General features: G+C 44.1%; 1 protein-coding gene across 3 annotated transcripts in view; it reads left to right on the top strand.

Moving 5' to 3' along the window:
- Positions 1–18,512, top strand: part of SLAIN1 (SLAIN motif family member 1) — a 61,074-nt gene that overhangs the window by 16,143 nt on the left and 26,419 nt on the right. Inside the window, exon 3 of one of the 3 annotated variants that reach the window (XM_006116450.4) lies at positions 17,423–17,572. The exons of the other annotated variants lie outside the window; for them this stretch is intronic. Within the exon in view, the coding sequence (XP_006116512.3) occupies positions 17,423–17,572 (150 nt within the window). The remainder of the gene's footprint in view (positions 1–17,422; positions 17,573–18,512) is intronic. 3 annotated transcript variants of the gene reach the window in all.

Here is an 18,512-nt window from a genome sequence, read left to right as displayed (position 1 = left end):
AGCAAAGCCCGGGGCCTGTGGTAGAGCAGGTGGGGCGCTGCCGGTTGGTCTCGCAGCACTGCTCCTTGGCGCTGCTGGACCAACCCGGCAGCACCCCAGCTGCTCAGCCCCAGGAGTCCTGATTCAGCCGCTGCTGATCAGTTTCAGCAGTGGCTGAATCAGGACGCCTGGGGCAGAGCAGGTGGGGTGCTGCTGGGTTGGTCCAGTAGCGCCGAGGAGCGGCCGCGCTACTGGACCAACACAGCAGCACCTGAGCTGCTCTACCCCAGGTGTCCCCAAGTTAGCCGCTGCTGAAACTGACCAGCGGCTGACTACAGGAAGCCCGAGGCAGAGTTGCTCTGCCCCAGGCTTCCTGGAATCAGCTGCTGATCAGTTTCAGCAGCAGCTGACTTGGGGACGCCTGGGGTTCTTAAGTTGAATCTGTATGTAAGTCAGAACTGGTGTCCAGATTCAGCAGCTGAATCTGGATGCCAGTTCCGACTTACATACAGATTCAACTTAAGAACAAACCTACAGTCCCTATCTTGTACGTAACCCGGGGACTGCCTGTACTTAGATTCCTACAAAGCCTTTGACAAGGTCCCTCTCCAAAGGCTCTTAAGTAAAGCAAGTTGTCATGGGATTAGGGAAAGATCTTCCCATGGATTGATAACGGGTTAAAAGTCAGGAAACAAAGGGTAGGAATAAATGGTAAATTTTCAGAAAGCAGAGGTAACTAGTGGTGTCCCTCAGGAGTCTGTACTAAGACCAATTCTATTCAACCTGTTTATAAATGATCTGGAGGAAAGGGTAAACTAGGGATGTGATGGACTAGTCGACTATCCAATAAGCAAATGAGATAGAGGCAGCAAGGGGGGAAGAAGAGAGGGTACTTCAAAGTGGCAGTATCACTTGAAGCCTGGGGCCAGACTCCGGGCTCCATGTGGTGCTGTTGCTTTAAAACACCATGTGCAGCCCAGAGCCAGCTGGGGTGTCCCCAGGCTGCGTATGATGTTTCTAAACGGCAGCGCCATGTGGAGCCCGGGATCAGCTTGGGACTCCCCCTACTGATCTCGAGTTCCGTGCTATGCTTCAAAGGCCGAGGCACCCTCTCACCTAATCAAATAGTCAATGCAAAATGCATTGAATTTTTGATTAGTCAATACTTAACATCCTTAGGATAAACAGTGAGGTGGCAAAATTTGCAGATGATACTAAACTGCTCAAGATAGTTAAAACCAAAGCAGACTGTGAAGAGCTTCAACAAGAAAAAAAGGAAGGTTTTTTTCCTCACAGCGCACAGTCGGCCAGTGGAACCCCTTGCCACAGGAGGTTGTGAAGACCAGGACTTCAACAGGGTTCAAGAAAGAACTAGATAAATTCATGGAGGTTAGGTCCATCAATGGTTATTAGCCAGGATGGGTAGGAATGGTGCCCCTAACCCGTGTCAGAGGCTGGGAATGGGTGGTGGCGGAGGGATTGCTTGAAGCTTCCCTGTTCTGTTCGCTCGCTCTGGGGCATCTGGCATTGGCCACTGTTGGAAGACAGTATACTGGGCTACATGGACCAGTATGGCCGTTCTTATGTTCTAGCCTTAAAATCTATGAATCTATAGTTTTTAGCTCAGGCCCATCTCTAGTCATACTGGAAATGACTAGAAACACTCTGGTGGTGATAATTTTAAAACATCCTTGAAACAAACTGCAGAGTGGCTTTCCTCTCAGGAACTGTCACTAGAGCAAGAGGGTTAGCTATATAGATACACGTCAGGAGCTGGACAGCAGAAACATTAACATGGACTTTATCAAATGTATGATGCTTGCAAAAGAGTTGACAATATTCTGCAGCTGGTGTGCTGGAACTTTGTGATATTTTGACAGTCTGGTGGTTACACTGGGCTCCCCAGCTATTCTGTCCCCCTCTCTTTTGTCCTGTGACTAGACTGTGTGCTTTTTGGGTTTGGGGACTGACTGTTCCTTTGTTACATATTTTATGCTGTGCCTTGTACAATGAGATGAGAACATCTAGGCATTGCTACAATACAAATTATGATCATGCCATTTCTCATCCCTCTGATCTTCTCTTGTCTTTCTTTCCATGAATACTTATGACTTGAAAATGGTGCTCAGAGAGAGAAACTAGATTGTACTTGCATCATTTCAAATACAGTCTCACTAAATTTCGTAGTCATTGTAGCCATCAAACCTTTTTTTCTTTATCCTAGATTTTCATGATTTTTCACTGTTTGATGTTTAGAAGTATGAAAATCACATATTTTAGAATCTTCTTCTTTTCTGACATTTCTAGAGCGGATTTGCATTTTATGCACATTGCCCAGTTTGAACCTTATGAGAGAATACAGTAATTTTTTTAAAGTGCTTCATGCTGACACTGGTTATATTTAGCCCAGGAGCACTGAGAGTACCATTGCTGTATGTTGACCTTGATTTGAGTTTAACTTCTAACTCTTGCAATCTGGTTTGGCAGAGACATCAAGTGTTGTATAGAAAAATAAATGTTTGTGAGAAACAAGGTGGCAGATGCCAAAACCCTGCATAGAGTATTCAAAGCTTTCTTGCTGTCAGGGGCTTGAACCTTGCGTAAAGATGCTGGATCATTCTTGTTGAGTCATAAGAGCGGCTGGTTGGAGTGTGTCACTTGGAACTGATGTGCATGGAATGTTCTGGAACAGTTATGTATGGGGAGAAAGCTTATGCAGAGATCTGTTACTTTATTTTTGGAATTACCAAGAACACTAAACCCCAGCAAAGTGGTGAGTTTGGATTAAATGCTGTATGTGAATAAATTAAGAGAAGGACAGGGAGTCCCCCTGCTTATGGTATTATATCGCTATTGATACTATAATGCTGGTATTTTACCTTGGGCTTCAGATCCTGCGCAATCTCCCATCTCTCTCTCTCTCTCTGTCCTTCTCTTAATTTATTCACATACAGCATTTAATCCAAACTCACCACTTTGCTGGGGTTTAGTTTTCTTGGTAATTCCAAAAATACCATGGAGCAAGAAGGTCTGACCGCCCATAGCAATAGTAATGCTAACCATACTTTAAAAAATAGTAGAGGGACTAATGCTTTTATCACTGCTAAAGCTATTACTTCTAATGTCATTGTAGCGCTAATAGAGATGAGGAAAGCCACCTCCTTGGCTGAGATGCACATTTTCCCATACAGCTCTCTGACTATGCAGGGAGGCCTCATGTGCAAGGAAAGGCATGAGACTGAGTACAAATCAAAAGGACATTTCAATGGCACCAACAGAGCAAAAGGCTTATAATTGATGGTGTTTCCTAGGGAGAACCATGATATTTCTTTTAACCTTGGTCTGAGTTGGTAGTAGCCTAACCCCTAAAGAGTCTAGGACTTGCCTACCTGAAAAGACTTCATCTAGTTTGGATCTTGGGCTTTTCTCTTTCCTGTTTCAGTATCTTGCAGTTTTTTTTACTCTTAGACCAGGACTTGGCTAAAGTACCTGGTGTGTACGAGCCTATTATCACCATGAAGGTCTGACAGAGAGACAGACCTATGCAGAGGAATTCTGTTTTAGCTGCTAGAGCCTTCCACCATTGTTATAACAAACAGGGGCTGGGGCAGGGGGCACACATGGGAAACTTAACAACACGGGGCTTCTGGACACCAAAAGAAAGGTATCTCCACATAAACGTACTGGAACTAAGAGCCGTATAACTAGCCTGCCAACACTTCCTTCTGGTAATGGCACACAAGCATGTCAAGATATACACCAACAATGTTGCCAGTGTATTTTACATAAACAAATGGGATGCCTGTTCCCACGTCCTCTGTACAGAAGCTATTACATTGTGGAATTGGTGCCTTTCCCACGGCATCACTTTCAGCGCTCGTTATTTACCAGGCGCACTGAACACCATGGTCGATGCATTAAGCAGATCACTATCTCAACAACACGAGCAGCAGACAGATCACAATACTCAGAGGCAATCTTCATGTACTGGGGTCACCCTCTAATGGAGCTTTTTGTGACCTGTGCCAACAAAAAATGCCCCCTATACTGTTCCATGGCAGGCATAGGCAAAGGCTCCCTTGGAGATGCTCTCACCATGAAATGGGACTATCAACTCCTCTACGCCTTCCCTGCCATTCCCCTCCTTCTTTGCACAATACTCAAGATAGGCGAGACAAGGCTAGAGTTATTGTAATAGCCCTATGCTGGCGCAGGCAGCCCTGGTTCCCCTTCCTCAGTAGAATAGCACTCTTCCTGCCAATCTCCTTGCCACATAGCCGCAGGCTGATATACCAACCAGGCCTACAGACCTAACACCCATGGTTCCTCAGACTCCACTTGAAGGCCTGGTACCTGGATGGTTCTTGGGTATGCAAGGTACTTTTACATAGTTGTGCTACCTTGATGTGGAAAACGTACTTTGATAAATGGACCTGTTTTGCACATTGGGCTGTCTCTCGTAACATCTCTCTGGAGACTGCCCCATTGCCTGTCATACTTGACTACCTCTTGTATTTAAAACAAATCCAACCTTTCTAAAAGCTCTATTAGGGTGCACCTAGCTGCAGTAACCACATTCCATGCAAAAATAGATGATAGCACAGTCTTTGCACATCAGATGACAAAGAGTTTTCTGAAGGGCCTCCAGTCATTATATCCTGATGTAACTTTGTCAAGAGAGCTGTGGGATCTTCACTGGGTTTTTATTGCGCTCACCAACCCTCTTTTCAAGCCAATGGCCACTTGCACACTTCTATAAAAACTGCATTTTTGCTTGTGATTACATCCACTAGGCAAGAGGGAGAAATGGCGGCCCTGATGGCGGAACCCTCATACATTATCTTTTTTTAGAGACAAAGTCACACTACGTACACATCCCAAATTCCTCCCCGTGGTGCGCTCTTCCTTACACATAAACCAGACTATTCACTTACCTGTATTCTTCCCTAAGCTTCATGCCAATACTTTTGAGGCAAGGATGCATACACTAGACATCTGCAGGGCTCTTTCTTTTTACATTCACAGGACAAGGCCTTTTAGGGCTTCACCCAGACTTTTCATATCCATTGCAGAACGTGACAGAGGACAACAGATACCTCCCCAAAGACTACCTCACTGGGATTTCAGACTGCATAACCTTGTGCTATCAGCACAGTCAGCTTATTCCACCTACCTGCATCCAAGCCCATTCCACCAGGGAGGTGGCCAGCTCCATAGCTTACCTTTGCAAGATCCCTCTTGAGGACTGTCATGGCTCCTTCCCCACTCTGGCACGATAAATGCAGAAGTGGGGGCCCGCAAAAGTACCCCAAAACCTTATCTTTCCAGGCTTTGGTATAAAACTTCCTCCCCAAATCTTAAAAACCTAGATTTTTGGGGATAAAAATCCACTGTCGCCACCCAAGTAATAATATGAAAACCAGAGAGAGATCCCTTGGGAAATCTCAGCCCTAAAGTAAAAACCAGGACACACAAAAATTAACCAATACCAGGTTAATAAAAAGAAAAGAGAGAGAACTTCTATTATCACCACAGTATTCCTGTTGCAAGCATAATGACTAGATGGAAAAGTCACAAATTAATATACTCACCATGGGCCAAGACTTAATTACAAAGAAGGGCAAAACCCATTTTTAAAAATGCACAGACATCAGATCCCATTTCCCAAACCATAAAACAATAAAACCTAATGGATTTATCTCAACTTTACCCTACTTACACATAGTGAAGAGTCTATTCTTGAAGGGAGACATTCTGTCTCCCTCAGTAGCTGGAGAGAAACTGCCCTGGGACAAAGGAGGGAAAACCCCCAAAATTCCATTGTCCCAGTTTGAAATTCCTACCTGCATTCCTATTGGCTGACTCTACCTGGCTTAGGTAAGTGACATAGTTAACCCCTTAGTCCCCAGGCTGCTGGCCATCTCTCATGGTCATGACAAGGACATGTACGCTTCAGCCACATGGGCTTCTGATCAGACCTTTGCAAAGCACTACGCACTTTCTCCTGGACCTCTTTCTTCAGCTAAGGTTGCCAAGGCGGTGTGTGCACAGCTTACCTGCCAGATCCTTCGGGCATATTGCCTTACAGCCACCTGCTGTGGAGCACCCACAGGGACATCTCTCTCTCGAAGAGCAGGTTACTCACCTTTAGTAGTAACTGATGTTCTTCAAGATGAGTGGGTGCTCTACCACCCTACCTTCCCCCCCTCTATTTTAGAGACCCCCCCTTTTTTTTTGTGCAGACCTGGTTTCCGGGTGGAGAAGGAACTGAGAGAAGGTAGCCATGGATACTTAGTTGTACCATGCGGTGCTCACGTGGCGCGCTCCTCTCTCCCCTCCCCCCGGCACTGCTTTGAATAGTCCGGTCTGCGGCACTGAGATGCACCGATGCCTACTGTGGAACACCCACAGGGACGCCTAGCTTGAAGAATGTCAGTTACTGCTATAGGTGAGAAACCTCCTCTGGAGCTCTGGAGGAAGTGACTATACCAACTGGAAAACACTTGCTACTGCTGTCCTGAATGCTATCTAGTGGGATTAAAACATGGGAGGAGGGAGGGAGAGATGTGGCAGGGGAAAAGCCCCTAATAGAAATAGTTCTGAGAAGTCACATTCCTGACTCTCATTAGGTTTGAATTTTGCAGTAACTGAAAAGTTCCAGAAACACCACTGAATGTATTGCTATGCAGTGCCAAACAAAGGTGCACAAATATAACAATTTAGACCGACATTCTGATTGTACCTTTCCAAAAGTGCTATATTTATGTATTTTATGTCAGATCCTTTGTTTGTATAAAATGCTGTAACTCCATGGACTTAAGGCACACCAGTTTGCACCAGCTGAGACTCTTAAGTCTGTGGTTCTCAACTTATTTATCATTGTGAGCTGCATATGTGACTCACAATGTGTTGTCTGGGCCACTAGGGCTGACTGGCATGGCAGCAGCCCCGACCTGCCCCCATAGGGACAGGAGGGAGCCTTGGACACCTGCCACATAGGGTAGGCCAGTAGCCTTGACCCTAGACTCCTAACATGTAGTGTGGGCAGGCAGGACCAACCCCACTAATCTGGGTGTTGGGGCTGCCCAGACCCCATTGCGCCAGGAGGCAGTTAAGCACAGAACTGAACTGGGCTCCAGCTGTGTGCTAATTTGAGCTTCATGCAGCCCGTGGACCATGGGTTGAGAACTTCTGCTCCAAGTTAACTCTGAGGCCTTATACAACTAGCCATCAGCTATGGATTTAAGTAAGGTGACACTGACATAGATGGCCTAAAATGGAACATGGCCACCACACAGTCATTACTGTGGCTGACTGTTAAAATGATCTTTCAAGAATTCCCTCAATCCCAAAGCTCCACACTGATCTCTTCTAATAGCCCTTTGTTTCTGGCTTTTCAGACTCAGCCAACATCTTCTCCACCTCTTTCCTTTACCCCAGTAGCAACTTCCCCCCATTTGCCTCCTAGATATTATGTAGGGCACTACAAGCAGCTGTGATATTGGGATATTAGTCTCAGAATTGAGATTCAATCTTGTGGGATAATACCATCTGTGTCCCTTTAGTCTAGCAAATAGGCATCCAAGCTGTTATTGTGCCCCTGTTAAGCTGGTAGTTGAATCTTTTCCTTTATGCTGTTGTAGTGGTTAGTGTACAACTTCATGAACCAGATGGAGCAAGGAGAAGGCTGGGTATACTAGAATCACGATGGGTATTTCAAACTCTCCAAAGGAAATTTGCTGATTGGGAAAGAATGTCCTTGCTTGCAGCTGTCTGAAAAGACCTGGGTTCTGAAGGATTCAGGCACCATGCCCTTTCCCTAAGCTGCTAAAACTTTTTTTTCGTCCCCGAAGCATCCCTTGAGATCCACTGACGTTTGCATGACCACACGTAGCCCTTTCTATTGATGTACTTTGTGGATTGGTACCAGACTAGGGTGGTAATCTGCTATTGCCTCACCATGGTTCTGGAGCCCCATTGTTGCTAATCCATTGATTGTGTCCTGCAGGTAGTTGAGAATATCAGTGCTGCATAGCAAGAGATGGTCCTGGACACTTGCACGACAATGACCTCACTGTGGATATTCCAATTCCAAAATGATTTCCCACTGACTAGTAGCAATTTGGTGTTGCAAGCTTCCAGAGTGTGATTAACACTCATTTCTCAATGGTCAGTGCCGATCTTATTGTGGTGTCCCTGTGCAGGAGGGCTGGGGTGAGCTTGGCCCACCATAAAGCCAGGAATGTGGCCTTGTGCATCTGAAAGTTCTGCAGCTGCGGCTTATCATCTGCCCTCCTTCATTACTATGCAATCCCACCAGTCTGTGCTCATTTCTCAGGCCAGAAGTGGCAAACCAGTGTCTGCAGCAGCTCCATTAATGCCACCAGCAACCCTGAATTAGTTTTAACTGTGTTCCACAGCGATCTCTCCTCCATGAAATGGTCATGTTCCTTGCTGCTGCAGTGGTTCTTGTGGCTCTGCTGATACTGGAGGATCGTGTGTTCTGTGTTTTCAGCACTCATGAAAATATGCAGGGCTCTGCAGGCTTTGTGCTTCTGTCTGGTATGCGCAACAGTGACAAGTGCTGTGTAGGTTTGTGGGATTTAACAAAAAAGAGAAACAAATTATAGAATAGGGATGGCATTTCTCCTGATAGGAATTTGACTTCTTCCTCCCAGTCATCTCTTCGTGGCTATGCATTGCCCATATTTCCCAAAAGAAAGTGTGCTGGATTTTGGCAAACTTAACATTTGGAGACATATTCATAGTGTACTGCACTGTGCATTGACATAAGCACTCTGGGCAAGCATTTGCACTCCTGGTGCAAGGAGGCAAGTATGTACCTGCATGAGTGAAATTTGATGCAATTTGCATTGAATAAAGCTTGTAATATATACATGGCTATAGATTTTCATGGGTCTGAGATCTACAAAACTCAGGCTATGTCTACACTGTGGGATTTTTCTGGGATACCAGAGGTTTCCCGGAAAAACCCCACTGCGTCCAGGGAACGCATTTGCTCTTCTGCTTTTTTTTGAGGAAAAACAGACATGCTCTTTCGGAAGCCCTATCTTCTTCTTTCCATGAGGAAGAAGGGCTCTTCCGAAAGAGGAGTCTTTTCTGAAATTTGGCCCAGTGTAGAGGGGCCAAATTTTGAAAAAGCCTCTTCCGAAAAAAACTACTGGAAAAAGCTACGTAAATTGTGGAGTGCAATTTGCGTAACTTTTTCCAGTAGATTCTGGCAGTGAGACATACACAAAATGGGGCTATCAATTTTTGCTGTAAAAGTTCCTGAGTCACCTAATTTTCTGCTTCAGAGCAATTGCACTGCTGCCTCAGGCATGCACCTGGATGCCTGTCTCACATGAAGGTCCTGTATGATCCTTAAGCCAGATGAAGATATGCATTTCTCTGTGTAGCTCACTGGCAAGGTCTGATTCATAGGTGTGCTCAGAGGCCAACTAACTCCACACAACATGGGTGGAAGAGGCAGCCTTTCTTATAACCTTTTAGCCCAGTAGTTTTAAGCACTCACTGGGGTTGTGGGCGACCACAGTTCACGCCTCCCTGCTTAATGAGATGAGATTTGAACAGGTAGTTCCCACCTCTCAGGTGAGTGCCCTAACAACTGGACAACAAAGTTATTCTCGGTCTCTACTGACCCAACTTGTATTCAGTTATTTACTAATGAGTAGAACGTCTTTACCAAGAGTGTTGGAAGAAGACACACATCAGAGTATCATATAGTGCGTCTGAGATTTATGCTAGGGTTATTTTAGTTCTTTGAGCCTGCCATCCAGTGGGGAAAAAAAGGCACTTTGCATCTTCTGAACAAAAAAGTGAAAAGACAGCAACAGCAAGGAAAGCCGCAAGGGGGTTGTATGGGCAGCAGAGAGAGTTGGACAGAATGATAAAATTCAAAGTGACTGTGAATGTGCATGAAGCATTTGAAATGTGGCGCTCTGCTGATGGCAAAGTTCCTACCACTAACTGGATTGCTGATGAAATTGTTGCTGAATGGTTATGAAATTACTGAATAAGCTTCTAAAACAAAGCATAAAGGCTACCACATCTGGAAACACCACCTCTAGCTATAAAATACTCACTATGTAAACTTTCAGTTTTACAGGTGCAATTTGGTGTCTGCAAACAGCAGCTCTAGTCATTTTTATCATGAGTTTCACAATGCTTTGCTGTCTTTCTCTTTAAAGACCTAGCCCATGGAGGCATTTAATTAACGAGAATCTAAACTTCCATTAAAAAAGTCTCTAGCACTCATAGATGTAAAGAAAAATCTGGAAAACCCAAAATTAAAAAAAAAAAAGCCCTTGTGGATGGTGACCAGATTGCTGTATTGGACCCAACCTCTGGATTCCACATTATATCACACACTCTGTGTCTGTCTTCTAGGCAATAAGACAATATAAGTAATCATAATTATTATTGCTCCTAGCCCTACTTCTCTCAGCTGTGTTTCCCAGATGCAGCCCCCAAATCTTGATATCTCTTTTGTTTGCAAAACAACATAGGCCAGTTGCTTTGTCCGTGGGTGTTGAGTATAATAGGCCAGTGGAGGTGCTGCCATGGCTTCCAGGCCCCTGGTTGGAGGTTTTGGTGCTGAAGATTTTGCTTTATTATACCCCTTGTAGGTTTAGGGGTGGCTGTGGAGTAGGTATGTGTAGTTCAGCTGCCTGGGTTCAGCAGTAATCTTGCGGGACACCAAAGAGATTACTGGGGAACCAGGAAGATAAGTAGCAAATACCATCTCCTCAGCCACCTCCAAACTTGTGTGGGGCATATTGAAAGCATGAGGAAAAAGACACTTTTCTCCAGGTGGCATAGGTCTGGCGTAGGGGGGGAAGGCATTGCTACATCTGTGGCTGGCCTCGTGGTTGCAGGATTTCAGCCAGCCAATGGGTCCTCCGGCTGAGGGAGGGAACACTTGGGTGGGGGAGGCTTGTGGCTCCTGTTAGCAGAGTAGGGGACAGAAGGGATAAATCGAGGGGGCTAGCTTCCCTGAAGGGGTCTCTACCTGACTCACATGATCTTAACCCTGGAACTAACCCTCAGCCCTCCAATAGCTTATGCATGTTCTCCTAGAGTTCTATCCTCTGTTCCCTGCTGGTGTATACATTTAGTTCAGTGATTCTCATCCAGTGGTGTGCATATCCCTGGGGGTATGCAAAGGTGTTCCAGCTCATCTAGATATTTGCCAGTTTTACAACAGACTATCTAAAAAGTTTTAGTCAGTACAAACAAATACTTGTTTATACTAAGGATGTTAAATAACGTGTAATGTGTTAGTCAAGTAGTCGATGGAATTTCCATCAACTACTCAACTAGTCGATAGGCACTTCTGCATTCCTCCTTTGGGGGCTCTTGTACTTTTCAAAGGAGGAATGTGGAACTCCATGTGCAGCCTGGGGCCAATGGGAAGTCCCATTGACTCCGAGCTGTATGTGTCGTGCCAGCTTTGAAATGTACAAGAGTCCACAGCAGGGAGTTTAGTGCATTTCAAAGTGGAAGTGCTCACATGGAGCCTGGGGTCAGCTGACCATAGGCTCCATTCTGAGCTGCTGCTTTAAAATGCCACACCGAGCCCGGGGTCAGCTGGGGACTGATCCCTGGTTCTGCATGGCATTTCTGTGGAACCTGGGATCAGGTGGGGACTCCCCAGCTGACCCCAGGCTCTGCGTGCTTTGAAATGCCGCACTGGAGCCCAGGATCAGCGGAGGAGTTCCCAGCCGATCCTGGGCTCTGCTTGGGGTTTCAAAGCAGCAGTGCTTCATGTAGCCCCGGGGTCAGATAGTTCTCAGTTGACCCCGGGCTCTGTGCAGCACTGCCCCTTTGAAATGCCATGGTGCTGCTGCTTTGAAGTACCCTCTATTCCACCCCCTTTAGAGCCACTATCTAATAGAGGCAGCCAGGGGACGGGGGAATCAACTAGTCGACTGGACTATCCAATGAGCATTTGCTTATTGGATAGTTGACTAGTCAGCTAGTCCTTAACATCCTTAGTTTATACTGCTCTACATACTATACACTGAAATGACTACTTTTTTAACAATAGTTATATTCTAGTTGATTTATTTTATAAAGTAAAATGAGAAAGTAAGCAATTTGTCAGTAATACTGTACTGTGAGACTTCCATATTTTTATGTTTGATTTTTATAAGCAAGTAGTTTTTAAGTGAGGCGAAACTTTGGGGTACGCAAGAGAAATCAGACACCTCAAATGGGTACAGAATACTGGAAAGATTGAGAGAGACTGGTTTAGCTCTTTGGGTATAAGTGGCAGAGATACTTTATGGAACATAAGTGCTTTGCAGAAGCATTTTATAAAAATATATACTTTTGTCAGCACAACAATAGACCCTAACCCTAAATCAGGGCAGGGGAGCTGCATGAAACTTCCTTTGCCCTGCCCTGCAAGGAGCGCTTGGCACTTCAAAGTGCTACTTGCTCATCACAGGGCGGGAGGAGGCTTGGAGCACTCCCCTGCCCCCAGGCCCTGATTGGCCTGGGGGTGGAGGGAGCGCCCGAAGCCGCCTCCTGCACTATCCCCGCCATGCGAGGAGCACGCGGCAGGATACAGTGGGTGCCTAGTGGGAAAGAGGGGGCAAAGAGGCTCCCCCACTCCCAGACCAATCATGGTCTGTGGGTGGGGTAACCCAGAAGCATCCTGGGCCCGCCACTTCCGGTTAGGCCCCACCCCTTTTCGCTGGGCCAGGGACACTTAAAAAAATTTTGAAGTGACCCCCCGCCAAAAGTTATTGCCCACCCCTGTTCTAGAGGCACAGCCCTCAAATGGATTCACATAGTGCCTTACTCCCTTCAGGATATGTAGAGTCCAGCAGGACTCCCCAAGTTACGACCACCTCCACTTATGACCATCCGCACTTACGACCAAAGCGGTCGTAAATGCAGATCCAAGTTACAAATGGCGATCCGCGCTTATGAACAGCGCGGTCACCATGTAACTCTATGGGATCCGAGTTACGAACACTTTGAGTTAGGGGCCAACGCTTGGTCCATAACTTGTTCATCACTTGGGGAGCGGCTGTATCTGAAAGTCTCTTCTCCCCTGGTTTGAAGGACTTCTTCCTGTCCAGAATCTCACAGACTCGCAGCCTTCTACACTCCTTTGGGGTTTGATAGAGGCAGCAGCATAGGGAGGGGGCAGGTGGCACCACAGAGCCAGTGCTGGAGGGAGCCGGCTTTTAAGCCTCCTTCCCTCCCTCTTCCCCCAGCACCGGCTCCTGCTCTCCCTCCTTTCTTCCCCTCCTCACTGCCTCAGATTCAGTGGAGGGGTGGGGGGGCGGAAATGCAAGTAGTTGACAAGATTAACTGACAGACTCAAGCTTATCAGTTAATCGACTACACATTGGGTTTCCTTAGTGTAACTTCATTGATTTCCATCTATGTAAAACTGGAGTAACAAAGTGGTAGGTTTGGGCCAAGATCTGCTGTTCCCACTCACATACATCTCTGAACATTCTGATTAGTAGCACATTTCTACTTCATTTTTTCAAGATTATGGTGCTGGCACATAGATTGTTATTCAGTATAGGCTAAGTGAAACATTGTTGTTCTTAAACAATGTAATCAGTCTAGATAGGTTAAAGAATAGTAGCCTGGTTCTCCCCTTGATTCTTTTTTTCCTCTTGGTTCTGTCTCATTTGAGAGAGAGAGAACATTTATTTACATTTTTCAGATTTTTTTGGATGATTTATGGCCTCAGTTCTTAACAAATGCTGTTTACTAGCAGGAATAAATGTGGCAGAAATTTATGTATCTGTAGTTTTTCATTTTGTGTGCAATGTTTGTTACCAAAATCCATTTTAGCATCGAAAGGTTTTCAGGCAAGTTGTGGAAAAATATTTTACCTACATGTTTCTTTAAAATTTGCTTGGGAAGGTTTTTAGGGGAAGTCTTCCATTTCATGATTATATGTTTAGATCTTTTGATAAATCCATTTTATGGAAGACTTTCCAATAAAATATGAATAACCTATGAATGGTCATTTTCATACTGCTAAATACAGGCCAAAGCCAAAACCTCAGACCCAAAGAATTTGTAAATTCGAGTTTAATTTGAACTTTCTTGTTTGAGGTTAATATTTAGTTACAGTACTTAAACTTCTTTAATCTCTATATCGTGAGAAGAGCTTCATCAGTCATCAGGTCTCAACCTGCAGGATAGAGACTAACCATTCTCCATTTACCTATTTCATATTTTGTCTCATATTCTGGGGGTGATACACTGCCTATTGGAAACAGTGAAGTGAAAATTTCTGCATGCTGTAGTAGCTTTTTAATTTATTATGTTAATCAGTGCTGCCTCAGAATCAGTCTACTGTAAAATTATTACCTATTCCACTTTTTTGTGAGTGTATACATTTTTACATTAATTTTGCATATTCTCACGCTTACATAATCCTTTCTCCTAATTCATATGCCCATAACTTCAGTTTGGTATGTGTGTTTTCTAAACCTTGTTCTGTTGTCTTTTTGTGAGTACTGTGGACATATTTATTTTGTATGCTTTATTTTTATTTGTTTTTAAATTCAGCGGTAGTGAAAACTTTTTGTAAGCTTGTAAACACTGTTTTTCTAAACAGTGGTGCTTACTAATGAAGTTTGAAGGCCATAAAATTATTTTAGCATATAGTGCTTAAGCCTTTCAAAACAAACAATATTAGTTTTTGACCTGTCTCTGTCTAAAATGTTTGTTTTCCCCGCCCCGCTTTTCCTGAGGTCACACATGGAAAGAGTAATGTGGAATCATCTTGTTTTGCCATAAATACTAATTGTGCTCTTACTGTGAGTTCTAACCTCAGAGTTGCAGTAGTTGTAGCTTTGTCCTTGGTGGGACTGTTAACAGTAGTTATTGTACAAAGTAATGAATGCTGTTTGTTTGTGCTGTATTGTTGACTGCATCTGTGGGTGAGAACACACAGGCAGCAAATTGGCCTGGCAAATGCTCAAACTCTTACAAAACAGTATCTTTTGTTAGGCAAGAGAATAGAATCCCAAGAACTATTAATGTAAGCCTTTGCTATTGAACAATAACTTTTAATCCATGGTACTAAATGTTAGAGAAGGTTTAAAAATTACAGGTGCTGCTGCTTTGTACCTTTTCTTGTAGATTTATTGCATAATTGTGAGTGAAATTGAGAGATTTCAGTAACTAATGCTAAGGACTGGTTGCACTAGCCTGTCAAGAGCTAGGATTGATGTTTCTAGGTATTTTTCAATATTCTGTATGTGACACTGCTGATGCATCTATGACCTCAGCACTTTTTTTTTAATTTAAATTTTTGAGGGTCAGAAGAAGCGTATAATCATGCAAAGGGGAGAGAATAGTAATAATTCCCCTATGATAGAGGGGGGCAGGATTTCACTTTATTTATGCCCTGATCATTCTGCAGTTTAGCTTTCACCCACTAAGAAAGGGACCTTTGGGCATTGCAAATCTGTCACCTCCATTCCAGACTTCTTCGATCCTTTCCTGGTAATAATGAGTTGTTTGGGTTTTTTTTCCTCTCTCTAGCCTCTGTTCTTCTGCGAGTGCTTGTTCATGTCCATTCCACTTATGTGTGTGCACACCTAAGTGGAATGGACATGAGCAACACATCTTGAAGAACAATAGTTACGAAGTAAATAACCATTTTTTCTGTGCATCATCAGCCTTAGAGGGTGTGGTTTAATACTGGCCCCAGGGTGTGGTTCAGAAGACCCCAAGTTCCTTACATGGCCCAAGAATACCTTTTGATGGGAGATCGGAAACTGGGGAAGAGGAGGAGAATCACTTTTGTACAGCTCTCTAGCCACTTGTACTTGTAGAGCTGAGCAAGAGAACTGAAAGTCACTCAACTTGGTACACTTTCTTCCCACCCCATTAACAACCTACAGTAGCTATGCTGAGGAGGGGGAAATGCAGTTGCATCATATGACTTTTCTGCCCTTGCAGAATAGTTTCCTGTTGTCTGAGCTATCAAGGATAGTGAGTGGATGGGCTGAATAGGTTTTTTTTAGACATTATAGACTTTCTGATTGTCAAAAGTCCCCTTTTTTTCAATGGGTTGGGTGGAATCACAATAGGCAGAGGCCTGTGAAAACTTACTGTGGTAGTGCCTCCCCTTCCTCAGCCATGTGGCGGTGGGACAAAACTGTAGAGAGGAGCCAGCCAGAGACTCCAGCTAGTAGGAGCAGAAACTGCCCAGACAGGGACCTTTGACCACTCAAACTTTTCTGCAGTTTTGACTGGATTTTTTTCTAGCCTACTGTGTATTGTGGGGCTGTTTGCTCCAGCTGTCTGTCTTCACCTTAGTTTCACTTCAAAGCTTCCCCTCCTATGCTCTTCTTCCTTTCTCAGTCCCACTGAGGCTCCTCTCCAACCTGGTTCAGTTTCCAAGGTTTTGAAACTGGCTCCCCTCACAGACCAGCTCCTCCTCTCACCACGTACTACTGCCTCTGGTACGGAGGCAGCAGCACGGGCTGGCAGAGGGCTCCCTGGGGATGGGGTCAGAGTGCAGTGGCTGCCAGCCCTGCTACCAGGGACTATCAAATAGTTGTGTCTCCAATAAGAATTCTTGCAGTAACGCAACTGTTCAGTTACTCTATACCTAACTTCCCTAGTTTTCAAGCAAAACAAACATCCCCCCCCCCAAAAAAAATATTCAGAAAACAACCAAACAAAAAAGAATCCTATCCCAAACCAATTGAATTAAATTTTCTTAAATAAGTGGTTTTTTAAATTGTACTGAATAAGTCTTTTTGCTTTTGCCTACTGTGGCCTCTGAGTTGCTGAGCAGATCACATACCTTGCAATCTCTGTTAAGAAATTTAGAGAAAAATAGGTGGCCTATTTTATAATTTGCTTGATCCTCAAAAAAAATTGTCATGCTAGGAATTTAATACAGTAAAGTGAAGAAAAATGTATGACAAGAAGCTTAAAAGCCTTGAAGGGAATTGCAGTTCTTTTTAACACTTGATTGGTAGGTGTAGTATAGTATTCAATATCTGAACTCTCATAGTTGTTATCTTAGTTGTATGACAATTACCAGAATCAATCCTTTGTAGGAACTTTGCAAATCTCTTTAGTAATTCAGTTGTTTTATTAATTGCAGGGATTTTGATTTCCTCAGGCTGTTAATGTGCTGGCATACAGAAGGCTAAATATATACTAAAAATGATATATTAGAGAGTTTAATATGGGATGCTTTTGTTTCAGACCTTTTCAGAAACCCCAGTCCTATTATTAGATGTTGAAGGCTTCTGCTAATTCTTTGTTTTGCTACTGAATTTCACATAATATTTTCCTCATACCTTCTTAAACCAACAAAATAGAATGAACAGATTATGGTTTTATGATTTTTTTCTCTCCTTAAAACAATATTCTATTTATAACCTAATATTGTTCTTTTCTACATCCGTAACAGCTAGCCGATGGCGGAGTCTCTTCTCTACACCTGTTTCCTTGGCTTTTCCCTATAGTCCTGTTGCAAGACTCACCCCATATAGCAATGGCTTTAATACTCCCAGCTTCTCTAAAACCACCAATAAAGCAATACTAACACCTGAAAGGCCAGGTAATCCTTAAATTTTTAGTGATCTGTGATGCTTAAAAAATTGCTTTACTAAATCTTATCTCTCGGTACTTTAACAGCAATTCACTAGGATGTACAGGCTGTCAGTGTAATAATGGGATTTCAAGAATTTTAGACCTAAAATTTAATTTAATTTAATTGTAAAATGATCATTTAATGGAGTTCATTCTGTTTTACAGAATGAGTTATAGCAAGGTGGCTTTCCTCATCATAAGCAGAGTTTCACCATAACTAGTTTACCTAACCAAAACGTTTGTGCCCACTTCGTCATCCCCCATGAAAAGAGAGTGAATAAGTGAGAGTTGTTGGGGAAGAGAAGCTTCAGAAGTACATAACTGCATTTCTAAGTGGCCAAAAGAGCAAGTGGTGAAAGGACAGTGTTGTTTCTTTTTCAGTGTAGGGACCAGGAGTAGTTCTTCTACAAAGCTGCATTGGGAGTTGAGGAGATAATCCCTTGGGAATGAGACCTGAACATGTTGCTGGAAGGGTATGATAGCTGCAGGCCAAGGGGATTAGCACCAGAAGGGCATATTGATCTGCACTGGCTTCTCTTCCTAAGATTACCCAAATCATAGTCAGGCTAGTGCAGAGAGCTGGAGAGTGCAGAGGGTCATTGTCACAAGGGCGGTGGCGTGTATTAGTTCTTTTCACTGATGGAAATATGGCGCCTTTTAGAGAGTGACCTCCTACTCTTGCTCTGCATGACTGGATACTGGAGAACCATGTTAGGAATGGGCACCTGTGGTTACACAGTGACAGACAATAGCCCATCTTGTAGCTATGCAGTTGCAGGCAGATGTCCTGTGGGTGACTAAGGCACTGATTCAAGCAGAGAGAATTGATTCAAACACCTACTTTGCTGCTTCAGCTGAAGTAGGCTCCCCTTTGACCCTACTACCTTCTGTCAACTGTAGGCCCTTTG

The sequence above is a fragment of the Pelodiscus sinensis genome, chromosome 1 (genome assembly GCF_049634645.1).
Source record: "Pelodiscus sinensis isolate JC-2024 chromosome 1, ASM4963464v1, whole genome shotgun sequence".
Taxonomy (NCBI): domain Eukaryota; kingdom Metazoa; phylum Chordata; order Testudines; family Trionychidae; genus Pelodiscus; species Pelodiscus sinensis.
This window is presented reverse-complemented; position numbering and strand designations above follow the sequence as displayed.